This window comes from Podarcis gaigeae (genome assembly GCF_964106915.1).
Source record: "Podarcis gaigeae genome assembly, chromosome: 5".
In the NCBI taxonomy this organism is placed as follows: domain Eukaryota; kingdom Metazoa; phylum Chordata; class Lepidosauria; order Squamata; family Lacertidae; genus Podarcis; species Podarcis gaigeae.
This window is the reverse complement of record NC_139681.1, coordinates 66,118,580-66,137,206: the sequence shown is the minus strand read 5'-3', so window position 1 is coordinate 66,137,206 and position 18,627 is coordinate 66,118,580. Positions and strand designations below refer to the sequence as shown.

Sequence of the window (18,627 nt, the reverse complement as noted above, 5' to 3'; positions counted from 1 at the left end):
TTTTTTTTTTTTTGCGGCCAAAGGACTGCGTGAGAGAACAGCACCCAAAATGGCTGCCAGTATCTCATGTGGAAAAAATGGATGTTCCATTCTTTTTCCCAGGGCACTTGGCAGGTATGATAGAGGTGTTAGCATGACAAAAAGAATCCTTGGGCCCGGGCTGACAGAGGTTGCCAAGCTGACAGGGTGTGTGTATGTGAGGCATCAGAAAAAAGGTATCTTTAGCAAGATGTGTTGGAAACAAGAGGGGGTAACAAAGGGAGATCTGTTTTGGGCAGGTTGGCTGAAGAGAGACTGGGAGAGATGCCTGGGGCTCCAGTGTTGCACTGTTGTGGGGAAGTATCCCCTCTTGAGATGACTATGTGGTTAAATCTGGACTCCATCCATCCAAACTCAGGTGTAAATGCGATATGAAATGTAAATAAATCCTATTTCTTAAAGCTGCTACAGTCTCCACTGTGTTTTGATTCTCAAAGGAACACAGACCCTGGGTGAGCTCCTGGAACCCCCCTGGAATTGCCCCAGCTTGGCATAGATTGGGGGTGGCGCCCAACCTTTGTATCAATATGGAGAATAAATAAGGAAGCCTAAGAGAAATTCCACAAGCTTGTGGCTACATGTCATGATGACTCTGCAGTGCTATAAACTGCTCATTAGGTAAACAAATGTAAGCTAAGCTTCAGTGTAGACCTCCCAGCATAAAAGTACATCTATATGTAGAACATATATCTTAAATGAATGTTCATGAGAGATCAGGGAAAAGGTCTTTTCAGCTGTGGTCTCTTGCTTACAGATGCTGTTCTCAGGAGACTCTTAAAATGCTGAATTGCCTTTGCTGTTATGCTGCCATTTTTAGCTTCTGGTGTTATTATTGTATCCGCTCTTGCTATTTTTGTGTAATGTTAGTGCTGTCTTGTGGTTGCTTTAATGTTTCTTGTAACTTGTAAACCAGCTTGCTAGTTGTTGATGTTGTTTTTTAAACTGAAAAGCAGAGTAAAGTTTTCATTTATTCCCAAATAATATTCTGGTGCTTCATCCAGAAAAGAAAATGGGTGGGGAGGCTAGAGGAACAGCCAGCAGCCAATCTCGGATCATCAAAAAGTGTGATTTATTTTTCTTTCCTTCGCTTTCCTCCACCCTTTCGATTGATGAATCGTTTTAATAGACAGAAAATATGTTTACCACAGATAGCATAACTTAAAGCAAAGCTACTGTTCACACTGTCCATCTTTTCACCACATCACACAATTAGTATATATGTGAAATTAGGTTAGTTCTTCAGCCAGCTGGGGCTAGCTTCTTTGGCCCTGAGAACCACTTTGAAAATTTTCTAAATTTTGGTCACATCCACATCATGCATTTAAATCACTATTACACCACTTTAACAGTCATGGTGAATCATGGGAACTGTAAGATTGCTAAGGGAGGAGAGAATTGTAACTCAGACAGGTTAACTACAGTCCCCAAGATCATAACCATGACTGTTAAAGTGGTGTAAAAGTGCTTTAAATGTATGGGTGTGGTTATGACTAAAATGTGCATCTTTTGTGAATAAAGAGGACTCTGTGGCTTCAAGTAAATATGTTGCACTACTGTCAAGCAGTGAAAGGTTTCTAAAAGCTTTTTTTAAAAGGCAGATCAGTAGTTTTCTTGTAATTTCCTGGTTGTAATAATCTTTAATATTTTGAGAGTGCTTTGGTATGTTTTAAAATCATACCCAGAAGCCTTTGGACATATTTAAAATAGTAATAAAAGAAGCAGAATACTGAAAATATACTTAATACAACACTCCCTTCTGCTCCCCTTCTCTTTGTCTTGGTCATTCCATCACAAAATCCTCTACAGTTTATGAGTCCTAGCAAAATTTTTTTTGAAGAAGAAAAAACCACAATCAGCAAAACAGCATGTCATATTAATCTGTGTGTGCTTTGAAGGACAGTTGTCTTAACAGGTGTTCGTTGTCTCAGCATACCAACATTACTATAGCATCTCCTAAGACTTTCATAACTATCGATTAAATATTATAAGAATATTTAGGGGGGAAATATGCTATATTTGTGTTTAGGCAATACTCCGTGCACTGGTTATTCTTAGGGTATACTGGATTTTTTGTGTGTGAATAAAATAGTATGAATTCATGGAGGGTGCAACTGTGGAGAAAGAGGGGCATTGAGTTGCATCGTTCTCTCTTTTTCTTCTTCCCTGCTGTTGAGTAGCTCTTAACCTATATTGCAGTTAGCACACCAAAACATTTTTTAAAAAACACCAAGTCTTGGAAATAACCATTTTCTGTGTGTTTATATTGGAACTGGAATCTATGCAGAGCACACAAAATACAGTGAAGGCTTCTGTGCATGCAAAATGCTTGGCTGCACATGTCAGCCAAGCATCCTCAGTTAGGAGACTCAAGGAGACAAAGCTGCCATTCAGAATGTGATCACACCATCCAATAGCTGCCTCTGCCCTCTTCCCCCGTCCCCTGGTCTCTTTTTATCTGTGTGTTTTGATAATGATATACTCCCAAGAAACACCATGTTCAAAAATCAGATCACTTCTCTTTTGGCAAGCGCATATGGTGTCGTTAAAGGAACAAGCAGGGCCATTTTAAATACAAAAAGAAACCTTGTTGGAAGCACCAGATGAGGGTACAAGACCAAGAGTTTGTCCCTTGCCCCTTAGAGCAGCATTCCCCAACCTGGTGTCCTCCAGATGTTTGCTGGAGGCAGTATACTTCTGAATACCAAGTACTGGGGATTGCTAGTGGGAAGAGTGTTGTTACACCCTGGTTCTGCTTATGGGTTCCCACTTGTCATCTGGTTGGCTCCTGTGAATGAGGCCATCATCCATAATAGAAGTTGGGAGACAGTGAACACCAGATCTCTTGACCAACACATTTACTTGTCTGATTTCAATTTTGTGAAGTCTGGACCTTACCTCAACCAGTACATTTCTGTCAACATGCACCTGCTCACTTGACTCATGTAATACACGTCTGTTTTCAGAATAATATTTATCTCTCAAGCACTGAATTCTGAAGTCTTTAATCTTGGTGGAAATGGACAAATGACTTCCTGAGGTGAACATGTGCTTGCTGGTTTTAATATATGCAAAACATGTATCTTGAAATTATTGCTTCCAAAATTCACAGTCTTCCAGCACAAAAGGAAGGACTAACACTATCGTTCTGTGAGTCTCTTCTTTGTATGGTGCCAGTCATCGTACCTGTTTTCCGCTTTCAAATGCTTAGAGGTAGAGGAATGGAAAGTAAGTAACCCTTCTGAGCTGTCACGTCTTTAACTTGGTGGCAAAATAGCATAAACTATAATGTGAACAACTCTAGTGAATGGTGCATTTTGCTTCTATGGAGTTGCTGATCTTAAAAATAAATTTGTGATACTGCCTCTGCCCTCAGAGCTTTGTGGTGAAATATTTGTGAGCAATATCCCATATAGATTTTTTTAAAAAAAATCAGTTAGACATGTTTTCAAATTTTAATTTTGAAAGAGGGTGTTACATTTTGAAAACAAAAAATGCTTAACATTATTTAGGGATGAACATTTTAAAGGGAAGGAAAGTGCAGCATATATATCTAACTCACTTTGAGTCAATACATTTATTTTTAACTTTGAAAATGTGGGCCTCTGTAGTGTGTCATCTTCATAAAGGACTTTTATTCTGAGTAAGAGCACAACTGAGGATATTTAGCCTGATACTGTTCATGGAGGCAGCAAGTGCACTCAAAGAGACAAAAGAACTATAAATCCACTGTGGGTTGTAAGTAGAATACAGTGACATGCTTATATTGCAAAAACAGCTGCTTGGAAACCAAAATCCAGATAATTGTCCCCAAAGTTTACCACCACACAGACTTTTAACAGATTAATTTAAGCATTTTGTCATGCAGACGTATTGAAAAATAAAGCTCCTAATGATTCTGCTTTTGAATAGCCTCTTGTCCTCTTGTATTGTAAGGCTTAAAGTCCCTCCATCCCACATGCAGATGCAGAGGAGCAGGAGGATATTTTTGAGGATGAAAACTAATGGTTTTAATTATCAGCTTCTAATAGCAAAAACTGTTCCGTTTTTTTCAACTGGAAAATCCCCAGTGTGAAAGAGGAGAAACGTTTCTTGATTACTGGAATAGCTCAGCTAGGCAGCCAGGATATGTTAGCCTGTGGACAGAAGTGAACATTATCTGGTGGCTGCCCCTTTTCTGTGGAATAGCATTCCTCTTGAGATATGACACGCACCCACTGTCCGCACTTTGCGGAAACAATTGGAGATATATTTTATTTTGACAGGCTTTCCCAGCTGGATCAATGGGGTTTTACCACAAGTGTCCACTTGTTAGGGTTTTAGTCTTGTTTTAAATGTATGTTTTAATGTTTTTAACTGTTTTTAATTATATTATGCGTAAATCACCTTGCAGCAGTGGCTAGGAAGCTGGTTGATAAATAAATGGCAAATAATAATAATAATAATAATAATAATAATAATAATAATATCTCTATTTCAATGATCCAATTATTCTATTTCAATACAAAACGCCAATGGGATACAAACTGTACATGTGATTCTAGGGCTCCATAAATCTTTGACAGCTGTCTGCTGGAAGTTGGGGAGCTGTTTGATCCCTGAACTTGTCTGACTAGACTTGAGAATGTTCTGCTATCCAGCTGAGCCTAAGCTTAGGCAGAGTCCCTTTATATACTATTCCAAACTTAAAAATGGAAAGCATAATGCTGGTGGTGAACAAAAGAGGTTTAAATACTGTCTCAAGGCAATTTTAAAAAAAATGTATTATAAACACCAACAATTGGGAAACACTTGCCTGCGAGCACTCCAATTGGAGAACAGCCTTTACCAATGGTGTTCATGGGCTTTGAAGACACTCAAACTCAGGACGCAAGGGAGAAATGTGCTAAGAGGAAGGCATGCTTGATAAATCCACACCGTGATCAACTCCAACCCGGAAACCTATGTCCCCACTATGGAAGGACGTGTGGATCCAGAATTGACCACCATAGTCACTTACGGACTCATTGTTAAAACCTTGTTTATGGAAGACAATCTTACTCGGCTATGAGTGATTGCCAAAGAAGAAGACTATCTAAAAGCTATTCTATGTGATTGCACACTTAACTGGAGGGGGGTAATGCTAGGCCACATTCACACCATACATTTAAAGCAGCACTTTAAACAATCAATGCTTCTCCCATATAAAACTGAGAGACCATCCCCCCATTACCCTTTGAAAGCAACTATTTACGGAGTGGTTTAACAATCAATCCCCCTTCTCACAGAACTCTGGGAATTGTAGCTCTGGGAGGGAACTAGGGGACTCCTAACAACTCTCAGCACCTTTTACTATAGCTCCATATTCTGCGAGGGAGTGCCATGGCTGTTTAAAGTGGTATCATTGTACTTTTAATGTATGGTGTGAATGTGGCCCTAATCACATGGGCTAATGAAGGGCATGCAGAGAGCACATATTCCACCTAAGCTTTAGGTTACTTTGGTGGGAGCAGTTCTCCCAGTTTGATAAGACATATTGAAGGGATTGCGACAGCCATAGCCTGAGCTATGTCTCGTAGGCTAGCTTTGATCCATCCACAGTTTCTTGGGAGCCAGAAGAACCAACCTTCAGTGGATTTTGTACAGCTCTTTCTGCACGGTTGGAGGTGGCCAGAATAAAGAAGAAGAAGAAGAAAATAGATGAAATTTTTAAGTGCACACAAAAAATCCATATATTCATTTTGACAACAACCACAGCAACATTGAAACAAAATGTGTTTCTGATTTACGATCAGCTTTAAAGCAAGTGGCAAGCTGTAGTCTGCATTGGCCCATAAATCATATCAATAATTGTCTCGATAGAAACACAAACTTCCCCAGAGACACTCCCCACCAGCAAGGCTGGTGATGTTGTGTGGTTGAAGGTATCTGCTCAGTTAGCCCATGAACAGCTATGAGGGCAATCACCACATAGAGCAATGCAAGGTAAGTTTCAGGAGATGTTTCTGTCATGTAAACTGATGTTGGATTACAAATTGGAAGTCTCAGTTTGGAAATTCCTGATATGCGTGATAATTATTATGGTGGCTGCTTCACTCTGTGTGCTACTACATTTTTTGACATAAGAATGCACAGAAGCATCAGTCATCTTAACTCATTCAGTGTACCTGACCTTGATGTTTCTTACTAAATCATCTTCGCACGTTTTAAAACTTTGAGAGTGTTGGAACATGCAGTGAAGGCAGCCATTTTGATAATACTTTCTGGAAACATCCTAGTTTCTAGTTCTTTCCAAGTAAGAAAGAAAGTGTGTTTTGATAGCATGGGCAGAGATATAAAATTGTGTGAGGCTATGGCAAGAACAGATAATACAGGGAATGGTGACTGAAACAGAAATGTTATTCCAGCGGCTGGTTTATCCTCTCTTTTTCTCTCTCTGGGGAGAGTCACTGTGTCAGAGACACTGTGCAGCACAAATCTCTCTTTAGCCTTTTTGAGATGCTGGATTGCTTAAAGGCCCTGCTTATTTCTCTTGCAATCCTCATGGCACAAGGAAAATGTGTCTTCTGTCCACCTTAAAGCATCAAGACAAGACAAGCATATTTTCATATCCTCTTAAACTTGTGTTGTGAATTGCATATGTGGACAATGTTTCTGAGAATGGGAATGGATCATTCCAAGAAGAGAAGCTTGACTATTTTATTAAACTATTATATATTCTACTTAGTTTTTGAAACAAATACAGTGGTACCTCGGGTTAAGAACTTAATTCGTTCTGGAGGTCCTTTCTTAACCTGAAACAGTTCTTAAACCAAGGTACCACTTTAGCTAATGGGGCCTCCTGCTGCCGCCATGCGATTTGTGTTCTCATCCTGAAACAAAGTTCTTAACCCGAGGTACTACTTCTGGGTTAGCGGAGCGTTTGTAACCAGAAGCATCTGTAACCCTAGATACTACTGTATTGTCTTGTAGAGCAGCTCACATCTATCAAAATACGAACAACATTAACACAGACTCAGAAACTACAATATATCTTGACAGATATCGTTGGCATTTTGTTATTGTAGTTTTGCTGATGATGTCTTGTTTGTTTGTAACTATGTAATGAGTTGTTGCAAGTGATGGGGCAATTCTGTTTTATTGCTGCTGATACTTTGTCAGTATTATCATACTATATGTAAAAAGGACAAGGCCAGCTCAAGACATTTTGAGCACATCACACACATTCCCATCAAGGTGCATAGTGACCAGGGCTGGCCAGGTTATTCACACACCTGAAGCATAAAATCCCCAAAGTGCGCCTCCTTACTTGACAATACATTAAATAATTAACTATTCACTGCCCTTTCTGGATACCCAGTCTGAGTTGCTTTAAAATGAAGTGTTTGTCTCATTCTGCCTAATGGTAGTTCCTGCCTGGAAATGGATTTTTGAATGTTGTAAATTTGTTTTTAGTTTCATTTGAATTATTATAGATAGATTTAATGTGCTATAGAATGACAACATGATCCTTGTATATTTTGGCAGTTCTGTGGGTTGTAAAATGCCTCGAATACAGTGGCATAGAAAGGTGGTATAGCTATTGAAAAATGAAATGAAATGAAATGAACGCTTGTGAGTTTTATATAAGCATCTGACCGACCGTTGTTGAAAATAAGGTCCTGGTGTGATCCAGCAGGGTTTGTTACATTTTCACTAAAAGTGAATGGCTGGTTGCCACACAAATGTACAAAAAAGACACAATTTGATTTTCAAAAGGCTTACGTTTATTTTTTATTTTTATTCTTTTGCCTCCATAATTTCTTCTGCTGTAGCATGAAAGCCTGTTATGAGAAATGTGTTGGACACAACAGGGCATTGGAATTTAAGATGATAAACACTGACTTCAAATATGCTTCATGCTGATGTAGCTATCTTTCCAAGGGAGTTTTGAAAACTACAAAAAAGGGAGAGCTGCATGTTTCTTTCTGCTTTGTTAACATTGTATAGGGCACCTCACACTCTACTCTTCCTCCTCACATTCTTATAAACCAAAGATTATTGAGATATGATAGCAATACTGATGTGAAGTATATTTCACTCTTGTCTCTTTCACTGCGGTAGTCTTGGGTAGAAAACCTTCCTTGGCATCCATCCATTTCTGAAAGAGTTCCATTCATTTTGAGCTGAGAAACAGTGATACAGCATTTGACATCTTTTTGCTCTGCTTTTCTTTGTAGACACTTCTTTTCAGAAATGAGCTCAATTCTGTATCGTATTTGCAGTTTGATGTTCTCTAGAGAGTTAGACCGCTGACACAAACAGTCTTAAGACAAACTGACAAATAACTGTTACCAGTTCACAGTTTTTATTTTACTGAACTGTTAAAAGCAAGGTTGGGCAATTTTAAATCTATGCCATCAGAATGAACATTTATAGCATTTTTATAAGGGGTCAGGGAATGCAGAATTCAGATAATATCCAGTGTTACTCATGAGTATGGTTATCATATTGTTGGGTATCACTTTCCATTTAGTTATTATTTAATAAATATTTATAGTATCCTTCAATAAATAATTGGAAGTGCAGTTCACAAAATAAAAGCAATAAAATAATAAAACCAGGGCAATCACTAAAATAGCAAACAATAAAGCAATCAAAACTCATCAGATGTGAAAAGCCTGGGACAATTTAAAGGTATTTGCCTGCCACCAAGAAGACATTTTGCAATTCAGATGAATGCAAAAACAGTGAACTCCAAGGACAGCAAACCAATAATGAAACCATGTGATGTATATAAACAGAAGATCAAAAAATCAGAAACTGATAGCATTAAATGGAATTCAGACTGTAACATCTAGCAATGAGAAGTACCTGCCATTGTGTAAAAAGGAAGTAGGCTTGTTTTGCTGAGTTAGCAGCCTTGGAAAATCCCACGCTGAGCTTTCTAGAGCAGAATTTGTTGCTAAGCTCCTAACATTTAAGAATGGCGCTGCCCATTTATAGAATGTGCTTAGAGCAGAATTGCTCAATATAACAACAGCTTTATGAGGAGCTTGAGAAATGGCTTTGAAAACCTTGTCTACAGTAAGTTCCTTGATCCAAATTAATTCCTCATAAACCAGTCAGAAAATCCAGTAATTTCATGTTTTAACTCTCACTCTTTCTTTTCTTGGTATAAGCAGGTGTCATGTGACCTGACATAATAAATACAAAAAGCTGTTAAGTAGATAATCCTAAACTGCATCTATAACAAAATTAGTTAAAAATGCAAATATTCAAATTATTTTAAATAGTGAGCAAATAATGACCTTTCTGAACTGGCAAAGGTATATGCTATGACATAGTCAAAATTGGGACATTGATTGGCTTATTTCATTGTTTCAGTTTAATTTTAAATTTCTCTGTGTTTTCTTGGCTGCAGATTGTAGTTCAGGAAGAGAAAACTTAACTCACAATCCCAAATTCAGATGACACGCTGTGCCAAACTGTGGCTTAGCTGCCATGCCACACTAAGCGCAAAGGATTACGGAGGAGCAAAGTGGGTATGAGCTGCTCTCAAGGAGCCAGCCCATTTGCACAGCTTACCACCATGCACAAACCAACCATAAGGCCTTACCCAACACTAACAGAGCCAATGACAGTCAACACAGATTTTAGGATTTTTCAGACCCATAGACAATGTAAAGGTTCTTTCAGCCAGCATCTATAATTCCCAATGGACGTAAACAAAATAGAAATAGCTTTTCTGTGGGACGCTTGTCTCAGGGATGTGCTATACAAAATAGAGAATCAGATGTATTTTATTGGACCAGCATATTCCAAGAACGGTGCAAGGTTCAAACCTGTAAAACGATACTGTTTTCAGTAGGCTAATAAAATGTGTGTTGATGTATTGAACTCTGGGTTAACCTTGCCTACATTAGGGCACCAACACCGAAGTAACAGATGTGTAAGCTATTTCTTTGTAAGAAAGTAAGTTCTTTGAAATAAAGTAATTTTGTTTAGTATGGGGATTGGGTGCCAATCAGATTCACTCATAGCAAGCTCTTTAGCCGAGAATACCATGGAGAAAGAGTTGATGAGTTATTTAATAGCAGCAGGCATGCCTGAAAAACCGTCTTTGGATAAACTACCAACTAGTGGTTCATGTGCATTCATTGCTCATTAAGCCAACAGATTCCGCTAAAGCATCCACTAATGCTTAAGCATCTGATTTTTCTCACTGTCAAGAACCCTCTATCGTATTTTTCTAGGAGGCTCAAATATTCCGAAGGACTTCTTGACATTATGAAGATGGCTGTGCACACACACTCTCAATGGGGCTTTCAAGAGAGAAGCAAATAAGTATCAGGAGAAAACAAACCACATTATTTAACAAAAACACATTTCTAAATAGAGATTCCATAACTCGCATTCAGTCTCCCAGTACTACAACTACTCTAAGCATCATTGGAGCTAGAGACCGAAATAGAAGGAGGGGTGCGGTTTGTACATCCATCCTTGTCAGTTCTTTTGCAAGTTCCATTTGGATGCTGCTTCCCAGCCTCCTGGACCTCTCTACTTAAGTTAGAAACTAGTGATTCCACAGGTGACCCTTCACTTCAGGTGGCAGGTGACACATGCAGTGTATCTGCGTTTACCATAGCTTCTTTGTGTTAATATATAGAGGTCTTAACAAACTTACACTTCAAAGGGAAACAGGAAGGAAAGCCACCCATCCATCTAGATGGGTGGTGGAGCTGAACTAGCTGTCCACTCCCAAGTTCCCAAGACCCCTACCTCTTTATGTTTGCCCTACTTTTATATCCTTTCTTCCCTGAATTGGTAGGGAATGGGTAGAGCAAACTTTCTTTCTCCTGCTGAAAAGCACCTCCACCTAAAGAGCTTTTCACTGCAATCTACATATTTGTGGGTGACATCTAATTTGCTTCTATTTAATTTTCATGTTCAGTTGTAATTTGCTCGAAAGATGTTTAACTTGAGCTTCAGTTTCAGATTCTGTTTTCCCTATTGCATGCCACCAGTCCTGCAACCCACCAGCTGCAGTTTCTAGTGGGTTTGGGTTTTGTTTTTTGGTATAAATATTTATATTAAGGGTACCAAATTTTTATCAATTAATCTGGAGACACTTTTCAATGGATTTTGTATGGCGACTGATTTGTAAATCCAGGGTCTGTCTCCAGGGAAAGGGGACACCTGGTAACCTTAATTTATATAGTTCATTAAAGTTATTGGACTGTCAGGGCCACACTAAACATGATGCTAAATATGTTTCTACCAATCACTTTTTATAGTAATCATGTAGAGGGATCAGGACTGCAGTTGACAGGGATGGGAAGTGTAAGAACACAGTATTTGGGAGTACAGTATATTGGCACAAATGGTAGGTTCTGCCCCCCTCCCCCCGGTCACTAATGGTAGTTGGGGAGTAATTTACATGGAGATTATAGTTGGGGAGGCAAGGGTATGGTCTCTCCTCCCAATATACTACAATCCCAATAAAAACTGGAGGAAAATGAGAACTTACTATTAAATAAACATAAAACACTGATATGATTGCAACAACACAGTTAACATTGTATGTACTTAGACCCCAATAACAACATGAAAATTGTTATACTAGTTTACATCAACGGTCCAAAGAGCTCAGTATTAACTCTGTCAACAGTAGACAGAAATATGTCTTGCAAACTGGGCATGGTACCAATATGCAACCATTTTTCTCCTGTTATGGCACATGGAAAATAGGAATAAGAGTCACCAAAGCTAAACCTAAACAAAACTGAATTCAAATAGTTAGCAAATAACTTTAAGAAAAGGTGCTTTAATTCAGTAACTTACTACTGGACAGAATGAAAGATAAACAGTGCTGCATATTTATCCTGCCATACAGGGGTATATGATACCATTTTTAATGTTTCAGTTAAAATACCTATAAGACACCTTTCCTTGTAAAAACCTCTGGAAGAATTCAGTATCACAGTATTTTATAAAGCAGTAAAGCCCAGGAGAACAATAAAATTAATCAAAAGCAAGAGTCAGTTTGTTGTGCTGTTGAAAAGATCCCAAGGTTTTGCTCAAAGGGCTTCACAGCACACCTTTTTTGAACAACTCTGCTTGAGCTGATGCAAAGCAAAAGTGCCTTTAAGCAGAGAAACAGTCTATCATCTAACAGCAGGAGAAGAAGGCTAACTCAGAGTGGCGCTGTAAACTCTAAAATGTTCATGGTCTTGTGAAGGTTGCTTGAGGGAGGATATGACTCTAGGAATTAGTATCTGCATATTTAAAATTGGTCCCTTGGGTTAATAGAAGAATTTGCTTAGGAGAAGTACATTAGAGTGCTCTTGGAGATCTGAATTTACAGCCTGTTCTTTGGTGACAACTGGAAATTAGTTTTCCTGTTTGCATCTGTAAGACTGCTTATTTTCCGGCTTCTTCCAATGTAAATAGAACATGTAAGTAGTTTTAAGGAGCACCAGGATTCTCAGTAAGATTATCCTTTTCAAAAATAAGCATTTTCCTTGTACACAGCATCATCAGATAGAACTTGCCTCTCCCAGGTTTCACCCCCTTTTGTAGCAATTACAAATTGTCAGCATTCCCAAAGTTCATTTTTAAAATATTGGCATTTTGATAAATATCTGGTACCTGCAAGAGGTACCAGAACTCTTGATGTTTTCAGAAAGGAGGAAATATAATGCTGACCCAGCAGCTTACAAAGCTATTTCAGAATTAGAAAAATAATTTATGTAAAAAGTGCTTCAAGCAGATTACGTTTTTTAATGTGAGTTCAATTTGTAAATTTTACTTACTCACACACACCTGTGTTACTAATCTTCATTTGTTTGTTAAAGATGGAGGCAAGCTTCACCAAGACAGGATTTTCATACTGTATTTGAGAAGTCTACCATCTACTGGACCAAACTTTAGGATATATAGATGTGGTCGTGGTCCGAATTGTAATGATTCCCTTGCACATGGTAGTGACATTGCTAGGATCTGGAGATAGTTGTACCTATTGCCATGTTCACAGCCAGAAAGAGGGTCCTCACCACTGATTTTCTTACAACACAACATACAGTTTGCATTCCCGTTGCTCCAAGCATTTCTGAACCACGTAGGGTTCATTCTCTTCTAGAAATTTCATTACTTGTAATGAATCTCCCCACACTCTGCCATTCTCCCCTTGCCTCCAGTAAGTATGGTTATGAGGTAGGGGTTTCAGAGGCTGCCCCATGAGTGCTGTGGCAAGGACTGATGCCTCTAGACCTGACCAGATGTTGATGATGTCATTGTATTCCAGAGTAGAGGCTGATCCAAGCACAATTTCATTCAATTTTCTGGATTCAGAGGATGTCTCTGAAGTCCATGTGGTTACTTTGGATTAATGCAAAAGCGAATTTGTGTGGGTCCACCCATCCTTATTTACAACACATGCCATCTGCACACTTGTGTTTTAAGCTGATATCATCATGCATATTGTGAGTGTCTTCAGGCTTGATGACTGCAATACCAAGTGATGACTTGTGAATGGCTGCATGTAAAACAACCGCCATAAATCAAACATCATAATACTTTCTTAATCACTTGATGTACCTAAAAACAACACTTTCCTGTAAAAATAATCCATGTGTTCAGCTGCAAGGCACTGAATGCTGAGATATGCATGCTTGAAATAGCCCTTTAAATCTTTCTGTCCTTTAGTCAATAAACCAGCTTGTGCTTCTTGGTTTTTTCAGTATGGAATAAACCCAAATTGCTTACTTCTTGCTTATTATCATCACACATTTCTCCTGTTTTGTTTGCTCCTCATGTTTTTATTACAGGTAGTTTTATTTCCTTCCTGTGCTAACTTGGCTATTAGTCAGGTGCACTTTGGGGACCTAATTAAAAGGTTCTGCGAGTGCTCTGGACTCGGACATTTTTTCCCCAGTCAGAAACTACCATGTGTATTCCATTAGTGAATATAGGATAGCTACTAGCCTTGTGCCCCTAGGATTGAGTTACACAAATGAGTTTAGAATATTTTATTGTAACCTGTCTAGATAATATAGGCGCCTCTGCGCAAATGGCTTTTGATGCATTACTTTTAGGAAATATGTTATTTACACAGGTCTCGGGTTGTATATTTGCACAAAATTATAGAAGCTCTGAAACAGCTGGCTTGCAACACTATTAAATTGCTTGTAAGCAGGAGAAGGAAAGGAATAGGGAAAGATAAATAGTAGGAGGCCAGTAATATACCAAAATATTGCCTCTTCCACCTTCATGTTTATCCATGTAACAGGATAAGGGCTTCACGTTTCCGTACTAATGAACATGTAGACCAGGGCTGGGCAATATCTGAGTTTTCGACATGGTGTTGTATCAACATCATGATATACTGATGTTTATACTGATGTCAGTATATCATGATGTCTGAACTAAGGATGGAACTATGTAGAGGCAAACAGTAGGACTGAGTGATATCTGGTTTTCAACTTTGTGATATATTACAATGTCTGAAGTAAGGATGGAGGTATGTAGAGGCATTTGCTGGCTTCACAGTTTTTCCCACTATGTGATTTTTGCAAAGCACACCAACACATATATCATGATTCGCAATATATTGCCAGGTCAAAAACTATGAAACTGATATCACAATGTGGACTTCAAACTGGTTTTGGACAATGTATTGATATATTCCCCAGCCCTAATGTAGACATGGCTTTATATCACCGTGCAATCAGGGCACCAAAATTGGTGAAGACCCTCTTTTTCACTGGTGAAGTACATGGAATTCGGACAAATTCTTGCATGGTTGTTTCCCTCTTATGTTTGAAGTACTGCACCGTGATGTTCTAACAAGAGCATTTCATTGGACTTTTAATGACTTACTATTCCTGGCCACAATGTTCACTATTCCAGTGTGTTTTGAAAGGAAATACTGCCTCAGCCTAAATGTCAACAGCACCGTAGCAAAATACTCTGAAAAGATGTAACATTTGCTCTCTTTTGTTAATTATGAGATTGGCAATAATGCAGCAGTTAAATGTCTGCTGTGCCATTTCACTTGAAAGTGAATGTTTTGTAAGGTGTCAAGCGCTTTTTCATGTCTTCTTAAAATTGAGAGCAAGTATTAAGATTTTAAGAACTGTTTGGACTATTTCCCTGCACGTGTTAATTTTTTTGTATATTCCCTTAAATAGGATTGTTAGCTTTTGCACATGAGTTCCTCTCAGGAGCAATGGCATGGAAAAGAAGCTTTTAGCATCTTTTAATCCTGTCAGCCTTTTGTCATACTGATTTACACAGTGATTTGCATATATTATCCTTAGGGATTAAACAGTCAGAAGAAGTGTGATTGCATTTAAATTTCACTGGTGCCTTTTGCCACCACCCTAAAATGTCCATGAAATATGTTTCATCACATTTCACATTGATGAATTTGTCCATCAGTTTTTGCCAAACCAGGATCTGTGGCTGGTTTCCAGCTGTACTTTAACCCAGAGAAAATATGGTGCTTTGATTTGCAGACACACGGGAATGTTGTAGAAATGCATTTTGGACACTGGCCTTTTGGAAAATACTCTTTTGCAGATAGGAGCATTTGCATATACATAGGGTTGGAAATAAGTGAGCAGATTACAATTAATGTTTCCTTTTCAGTGCCTGAAGAAAATACAAATACATTGGAGAATATCTACCATATGCTAATAGGCTAATCCAAATATAATTTGAAGCATCCTATTTGAATGGCCCCTCTTTCAATCTTTCTGGAAATTTCCGATTTTCACACTGATTTGTTCCCCGTACTTTTTCTGTTTGCAGGTTATTTCCAGGACTTGTTGAATAAGTCTGAGAAGGCCCTTTATGACACATTTCCCAGTATGTATGGAGATCTATACACCCAGAACTCAAAGGTTTTCAAAGACTTGTATAGTGAGCTGCGGCGCTATTACCGGGGTTCCAACATCAACCTAGAAGAGGCTCTCAATGAGTTTTGGATTCGCCTGCTAGAACGGCTCTTCAAGTTGATGAATCCTCAGTACTACCTTCCGGATGAGTATGTGGACTGCATGGTGAAGCACTCTGAGCAGCACAAGCCCTTTGGAGAGGTTCCAAGAGACCTGAAACTGAAGGCAACCAGGGCCTTCATTGCAGTCCGCTCCTTTGTGCAGGGACTTGGTGTGGGCAATGATGTTGTCAGAAGGGTCTCTCAGGTAAGTCGCTGGCGAGAATTCCTGGGTGGTCAGTCACCTTGCCTGAGGCATTTTCAGGGCTCTGTCTTAATTAGCGCAGGTGATAATTATTTTTAACAGCTCATATGAGACAGATAGAGGGACACGGGTGGCGCTGTGGTTTAAACCACTGTGCCGTTTGGACTTGCCAATTGGAAGGTTGGTGGTTCGAGGCCCCGCGATGGGATGAGCTCCCGTTGTTCGGTCCCAACTCCTGCCAACCTAGCAGTTCGAAAGCACACAGTGCAAGTTGATAAATAGGTGCCGTTCCAGTGGGAAGGTAAACGGTGTTTCCGTGCGCAGCTCTGGCTTCGCCAGAAGCGGCTTAGTCATGCTGGCCACATGACCCGGAAAAACTGTCTGCGGACAAACGTCAGCTCCCTCAGCCTATAAAGCGAGATGAGCGCTGCAACCCCAGAGTCGTCTGCGACTGGACTTAACTGTCAGGGGTCTCTTTACCTTTACCTATGAGACAGACAGCTTTGTTGATAACGGTCATCTTCTAGTTTATTTTTTATTTTTTAAATGCTTCTGGAAGAGCCAGCTCCAGACTTGAGGGTGCCCTCAGCAAATTGAGCTTGATAGTCTCCCTCCCTAAGGTTTTCAGGAGGGTTATACTGCTGTGCAGCCCCCTTTTAACTGTAAATGACTGCTAAAAACATTGGTAAAGGCCATAAGAGAGCACTATGCTTTTTTTCCTTTTTGATGCTGAAACACATGCACACATACTGCAGTTTATAAAGCTAGGCGTTTTGTTGCTTTATCTCCCTATAAAAAAATTGCACACTTTCCGAGCAGAAATGCACTGTGCTGTGTCATTTGTTGGTGATTCTTATATTATCCATTGATCTCATCAGACAGAATTGTTAGGAGAAAGGGAGTATTCTTTGGTGCTCTAAGTTCAAATTCAAGGGGAACATTGGGAAGTTGACAGCGGCTAAGTTTTTAATTTATAAATGTGGTATAAAATCATTCAAAAGTGGTTGTACATCCTGTTCTCATGACCCTTCAAGTAGTTTTTTTTTAAGATTTAAAAAAGCAGGAGAATGACATAATTCAAGTGAAAGTAAAGTAAGAAAAAGCTTATTTGTTTTTTTAATTGATATCAGTAGTCTTGTTCTAGGCCTGAAGAAATGATCTGGCCACTTTTAACCATATTTCCCTCCTTCCCTCCATTCTCCTGTGCCTCTAGAGTCAGATGTGTGAAGATAAAATGAATTAAAAGCCCCACTGTTGGAGAATTATGGGTGTGAGGTTCCAGGAACCCCTGTTTGGGCATCCCAAGCAGAGGTGGGGGCATCATGGCTTGACTTCTACAGACATCCCGTCTTTCTTAAAAGTTGAAGGTACAACGGTACCTCAGGTTACATACGCTTCAGGTTACATACACTTCAGGTTACAGACTCCACTAACCCAGAAATAGTGCTTCAGGTTAAGAACTTTGCTTCAGGATAAGTATAGAAATTGGGCTCCGGCGGCGTGGCGGCAGCAGGAGGCCCCATTAGCTAAAGTGGTGCTTCAGGTTAAGAACAGTTTCAGGTTAAGAACAGACCTCCGGAACGAATTAAGTACTTAACCCGAGGTACCACTGTATTCAACCACCTTTCATTTCAGTGGTTGCAGGAGCATTCCTCATATGGAACAGCTGCTTCCACTGACATTTATTGGAGCAGCTTGCACTTTCAAGAACTCCCATGTATGTATCAAAGAGCATGCAGGGCTCTGGACTGTGGATTGCATTCATGTCTCATTTGCTCTCTGCTCTTGTGGTACAGACGTTATAGACTTTATTACCTCCATAGATTCTCCTTCTTCCAAAGATTGACCTCCAGTCACCAAGTAAGAAGTCGGCTTCCGGCAGATGACGTAAAGTGTCATCAAACAAGGGGCAAAACATAACATGCAGGAGGTTGAAGAATCACTCTGTGTGTCTTGTTGGCAAGGCCATTAGCTATTAGTCTCTTATCCTAAAATATATTTGATATCTAAGCCCAGGAAATCAATTTGCATTTTGACCCATATATGCATCTTCACCAGCAAACAAGGATAACATCCAATACCACTCCTCCTCATTACAGCCATGATGATTCCCCTGTAAATTTAGTGCAAATAAAATGAAGGGAAATGGGCTATCCGTAAAAGGGAATGAATAAATAAATAAATAAATAAATAAATAAATATATTAAAAAATTGTCCAGTAGCACGTTATAGAAGAATCTGAAGAAGTGTGCATGCACACGAAAGCTTATACCAGAACAAACTTAGTTGGTCTATAATGTGCTACTGGACAATTTTTTTTTTATTTTGACTGTGTCAGACCAACACGGCTACCTACCTGAATGTAAAAGGGTATGTGAGAGAGCCAGTAAATAATTGGAGAGCAGGAGTATGTCAGTGGCCACACGACAAG

At 39.2% G+C, this 18,627-nt stretch overlaps 1 protein-coding gene across 1 annotated transcript in view; it reads left to right on the top strand.

Moving 5' to 3' along the window:
* Positions 1 to 18,627, top strand: part of GPC1 (glypican 1) — a 196,761-nt gene that overhangs the window by 153,653 nt on the left and 24,481 nt on the right. The window contains exon 3 of the mRNA XM_083742110.1: positions 15,808 to 16,199. Coding sequence (XP_083598236.1) covers positions 15,808 to 16,199 — 392 coding nt within the window. The remainder of the gene's footprint in view (positions 1 to 15,807; positions 16,200 to 18,627) is intronic.